This window comes from Piliocolobus tephrosceles, chromosome 17 (genome assembly GCF_002776525.5).
Source record: "Piliocolobus tephrosceles isolate RC106 chromosome 17, ASM277652v3, whole genome shotgun sequence".
In the NCBI taxonomy this organism is placed as follows: Eukaryota; Metazoa; Chordata; class Mammalia; order Primates; family Cercopithecidae; genus Piliocolobus; species Piliocolobus tephrosceles.
The window spans coordinates 28,906,644-28,911,789 of NC_045450.1; the positions used below are offsets into that span (position 1 = coordinate 28,906,644).

Below are 5,146 nucleotides of genomic sequence, written 5' to 3' on the forward strand. Positions count from 1 at the left end.
TGGCCTACCAAAGTACTGAGATCACAAGCAGGAGTCATCATACCTGGCTAGATATAAAAATTATAAACATAATTATAAACATAATTTTTAACCAAATGTCCATAATTTTAATTGCTTTTTTTTTTTCTTTTTTTTTTTTTTTGAGACGGAATCTCACTCTGTCGCCCAGGCTGAAATGCAGTGGCCAGATCCCAGCTCACTGCAAGCTCCGCCTCCCGGGTTTACGCCATTCTCCTGCCTCAGCCTCCCGAGTAGCTGGGACTACAGGCACCCGCCACCTCACCCGGCTAGTTTTTTGTATTTTTTTAGTAGAGACGGGGTTTCACCATGTTGGCCAGGATGGTCTCGATCTCCTGACCTTGTGATCCGCCCGTCTCGGCCTCCCAAAGTGCTGGGATTACAGGCTTGAGCCACCGCGCCCGGCTTTTTTTTTTTTTTTTTTTTTTTCAGCCAGCAAGCATTTTTTTCCATCTAGTTATCAAGAAAGTAGAACTAGAGGCAAAAGAAAATGTGTTGAATGGTGAAACCCTGTCTCTACTGAAAATGCAAAAAATTAGCTGGGCGTGGTGGCACATGCCTGTTGTAATCCCAGCTACTTGGGAGGCTGAGGCAGGAGAATCACTTGAACCTGGGAGGCAGAGGTTGCAGTGAGCTGAGATCACACCACTGCACTCCAGCCTGGGTGACAGAGGAAGACTCTGTCTCAAAAAAAAAAAAAAAGAAAAGAAAAGAAAAGAAAGTGTTGAGAAAGAGTGAAAAAAATCGTTGGCTTGAGAATCACATTGGTGGTCACATAAAGCTGAGGTCTGTGTTCCATGTATGTGTGGAAGGATACCTATTTTCCTGTGCCTTTGAAAACAGAATTAAAAGTGACAGGCACAGGGGAGGGTAAGGATATATGACAGAGTGAAGTATCATTGAACCATTCCTCTGTTGTTGAATATTCAGGTCTTTTTTTTTTTTAGCCTTTCACTATTAACAATAATGCTGCAACGAACAAGCTTGCATATATATATATCTTGTGTTTTTTTGGAGATAGAGTCTTGCTCTGTCGCCTAGGCTGGAGTGCAGTGGCACAATCTTTGCTTACTGCAACTCCACCTCCAGGGTTCAAGCGATTCTCCTGCCTTAGCCTCCCAGGTGGGATTATAGGTGCCTGCCACCACGCCTGGCTAATTTTTTTGTCCTTTTAGTAGAGGTGAGGTTTCACCATGTTGGGCAGGCTGGTTTCAATTGCTGACCTCAAGTAATCCACCCGCCTTGGCCTCCCAAAATGCTAGGATTACAGGCATGAGCCACCGAGCCCAGCCAAGCTTGTACATATACTTTTGACTATACTTCTTAACTATTTCTTAGGATACATTACTAGTAGTGAAAATTCTTGGGTGAAGAGCTTGAGCCTTTTTTTTTTTAAAAAAACAAAAAACAAAAAACACAAACACACACAAAAAATAAGCTGGATGCAGTGGCTCACACCTGTAATCTCAGCACTTTGGGAGGCTGGGGAAGGAGAATCACTTGAGTCCAGGAGGTTGAGAACAGCCTGAACAACATAGCAAGATCTTGTCTCTACAAAAAATTAAAAAAAAAATTAGTTGGCCATGGCATGTGCCTGTAGTCCCAGCTACTCAGAAGGCTGAGGTAGGAGGATCACTTGAGCCCAGGAGGTTAATTGAAGCTGCAGTGAACTGTGATTATACCACTGCACTCCAGCCTGGGCAGCAGAGCTACACTCTGTTTCTAAAAAAAGCACAAAATACAAAATAATATTTAAAAAGCACAAGGTATGCCTGTACTTGAGTTGTCCTTGTTGATGGCTACAAATGAGGACAGCTCTGGCTGAAGGGCGCTCCCATTTCCACGGGCTGAAGGAGGGACATTTTGCAAAGTGTGTTTCCAGGAAGACACAGAGTTTGACCTCCTACACTTGTTTGATCTGTATTAATGTTTGCTTATTTATTTATTTATTTATTTATTTTGAGACACGGTCTCTCTCTGTCACCTGGGCTGGAGTGCAGTGGCATTATTGAGGCTCATTGCAGTCTCAAACTCCTGGGCTCAAACAATCCTCCTGCCTCAGCCTCCTGAGTAGCTAGGACTACAGACGTGTGCCACCATGCCTGGCTAATTTTTTAAATGTATTTTTTTGTAGAGACGGGGTCTCCCTATGTTGCCCAGGCTGGAGTGCAGTGGTATGATCATAGCTCACTGCAGCCTGGACCTCAGGCTCAAGTGATTATCCCACCTCAGCCTCTCTAGTAGCAGAGGATACAGGTGTGCACTACCGTGCCCAGCTAATTAAAAATATTTTTTTGTAGAGACAGGGTCTCTCTATGTTGCCCAGGCTGGGTTCAAACTCCCAGGCTTAAGCAATCCTCCTGCCTTGGCCTCCCAAAGTGCTGGCATTACAGGCGTGAGCCACTGCGCCTGGCCCTGGTATTCATGTTTAGAACATGAATTCCAGGAGGCAGGCTAAGTCTATTCAGCTTGTTCATATGCTTTGGCCAACTCAAGAAACGAGTGTGTGACAAATGGCACCTTGTGGACAGTGTAGTGACTTTGATGGTTTGAGCCAGGAAGCTGGGGAGGAAGGGTGGGCAGGCTGTGGGCAGTCCAGGGAGGACTGGGAGGAAGACCAGGCAGGGCTGTGTGCTCACTGAGCCTCCGCCCTCTTCCTTTGAATCTCTAATAGACTTCTGCCTCCTACTTCTCCTTTTCTGCCCTTCCTTGCTTCGGTGGCTTCCTTGGGGCTCCTCAGTGGCGCCTGCAACCCCCGGTTCACCTCCTTCCAGGTTCTGGCTCCTTCCAGCCATGGCTCTCAGAGTCCTTCTGTTAACAGGTGCATGGGGGTGGGGCGGGGGACTCTGGGTGGGGAGGAGGGGAACTTTTGGGTCTGTCATAAAGAGAGGGCCCAGAGTATGTAGGATTCAGTCTGGGGAGAGGCAAAGGGGATTTGGGGAAGGAGAAAGTGTTCAAGAAGAAGCAGGGAGAATAGCTAGACCCAGACAGGCTGGCCAGGGAAGCCTGGATGAATGACCACATTCATGGACTGTGCAAGGCTGCTTGGTTGGTCCCCTTGCTTCACAGATGAGGAGACGGAGGCCCAGAGAGGAGAACTGACATGGCCCAGGGTGCACAGCAGGTGTGAGACCCCCTTCCTGAGTACTTCCTCCTGGATCCCCTCTCACCATCTCCACTTTGCCTCCGGTTCCATTTTCCAAGGACCCGGGTGCAAATGTTTGTTGAATGACTGATGAATCAAAACGATTTGAGTTTGTTTCCTTTTATGCTTATATGTTGTGGAAAATGAAATTCTCCACAAAAGGGAAGGAAATGCTTGAGAGCTGCATAGGAAGGAAATTATCGAATTGAGAATGCATAGAAACTTCACCGTTGGGCAAATCATCATTGTGGTGACACTGGGGGAAGAGACCATTTGGGTGCTCAGAAGGGAGGCTGGAATTCAGAGCGGGACTGGACGTTACCCCATGACAGCGGTTCTTAGGTCAGGAGTCAGCAAACAGTGGCCTGGGGGCCCGATATGGCCCACCACCTGTTTCTGCACAACCTGCCAGCCAGAGGTTGAAGATGAACACTGATAATCGATTTGATATTAGGGAGCACCACCCCCAAATAATTCTGTTTGTCTCATTCATAAACCTGTATTACAAACAAATTGTACTTAATCATTACGTTTGGAATTTCCCTAATGACAAATTTGTGGAAAAGTATTTTCTGTCTTGTTGTATGAGTACTTGTGCAACATATTCTATCAGCCTGTTGGCCTGCAAAACCTAAAATTTACTATCTGGCTGTTATAGAAAAAGTGTGCTAATCCCTGCCCCAGGCTATCAGAGCTGTACCTGAGAGGCAGACATCTGGATGCTGGGTTAGTTAGGGTGACCGAATGGATGGGAAAGGGAATGGAGCAGGAAGACATGCTGCTATCTCTCTCTTTTTTTTTTGATACAGGGTTTTGCTGTGTTGCCGAGGCTGGAGTGCAGTGGCATGATCATGGTTCACTGCAGCCTTGACCTCCTAGGTTCAAGCAATCCTCCCACCTCAGCCTCCTAAGTAGCTGGGACTACACGCACGTACCACTACACCTGGCTAATTTTTTTATTTTTTGTAGAGATGGGGGTCTCACTGTATTGCCTAGGCTGGTGTTAAACTCCTGAGCCCAGGTGATGCTTCCACATCAGCCTCTTAAATTATTGGGATAGCAAGCGTGAGCCACCACGGCCAGCCATTGCTTTCTTTTAAATTGTTATTATTATTATTTTGCGTGTGTATGTGTGTTATTTTGAGATAGGATATCTCTCTGTTGCCCAGGCTGGAGTGCAGTGGCACAGTCAGGGCTCACTGCAGCCTCAAGTTCCTGGGCTCAAGTGATCCTCCTGCCTCAGCCTTCCAAAGTGCTAGGACTACAGACGTGTGCCCCTGCACCCGGCTGGCATGCTACTTTCCTCTGCTTCACTTTTCCCCCATTCTCCCTTTAGCCTTGACCTTATGTCATGGGTTCAACTTGGACACTGAAAACGCAATGACCTTCCAAGAGAACGCAAAGGGCTTCGGGCAGAGCGTGGTCCAACTTCAGGGATCCAGGTGAGACCCTCAGATGGAGCCCCCTTTCTCAGTGCTTTCACTCCAAGACTTACATACCTGAAAAAAATCAGCGATTTCATTGAGTGATTTTTTTGAATAGATAAATCAATTCAAAAGATACAATAAATTTATCTTTTGAATTTACAGTGTTCTAAATTCAAAAGATGCAAAAGAGTATAAGAGTAAAACTCTCTTCTTCACTCCCTCCCCCAGTTCCCTTCCCAGGAGGGACCTGACGAATGGTTTCTTGTGTGTTCCTGCGGGGAGACCCCGTGTGTACATAACACATACACATTCCCTCCCTCAGCCAACACACCATGTGTAGCACACATTGTACTGCAATTAAGGCCTGCCTGCGGCTGCTGCCTATTTTTGTGAATAAATTTTATTGAAAACAACCCTGTTCACTTGTCACTTACTGTTTATTGCCCCCCCCGCCTCCCTCCCTCCCTTCCTTCCTCCCTCCCTCCCGCCCTCTCTCATTCCCTGCTTCCCTCTTTCCCTCCTTCCCTCCCTTCCCTACCGCCCTTCTCTCCCTTCC

At 46.9% G+C, this 5,146-nt stretch overlaps 1 protein-coding gene across 3 annotated transcripts in view; it reads left to right on the forward strand.

Moving 5' to 3' along the window:
* The first annotated feature begins 2,681 nt into the window (after window positions 1-2,681).
* The window catches only part of ITGAM (integrin subunit alpha M), an 80,865-nt gene continuing 78,400 nt past the window's right edge, over window positions 2,682-5,146 (forward strand). For 2 of the 3 annotated variants that reach the window (XM_023191073.1, XM_023191072.1), the window contains exons 1-2: window positions 2,682-2,839; window positions 4,500-4,605. In XM_023191073.1, the coding sequence (XP_023046841.1) occupies window positions 2,812-2,839; window positions 4,500-4,605 (134 nt within the window). In that variant the 5' untranslated portion in view covers window positions 2,682-2,811. The remainder of the gene's footprint in view (window positions 2,840-4,499; window positions 4,606-5,146) is intronic. The other variant, XM_023191074.1, reaches the window with a different exon arrangement.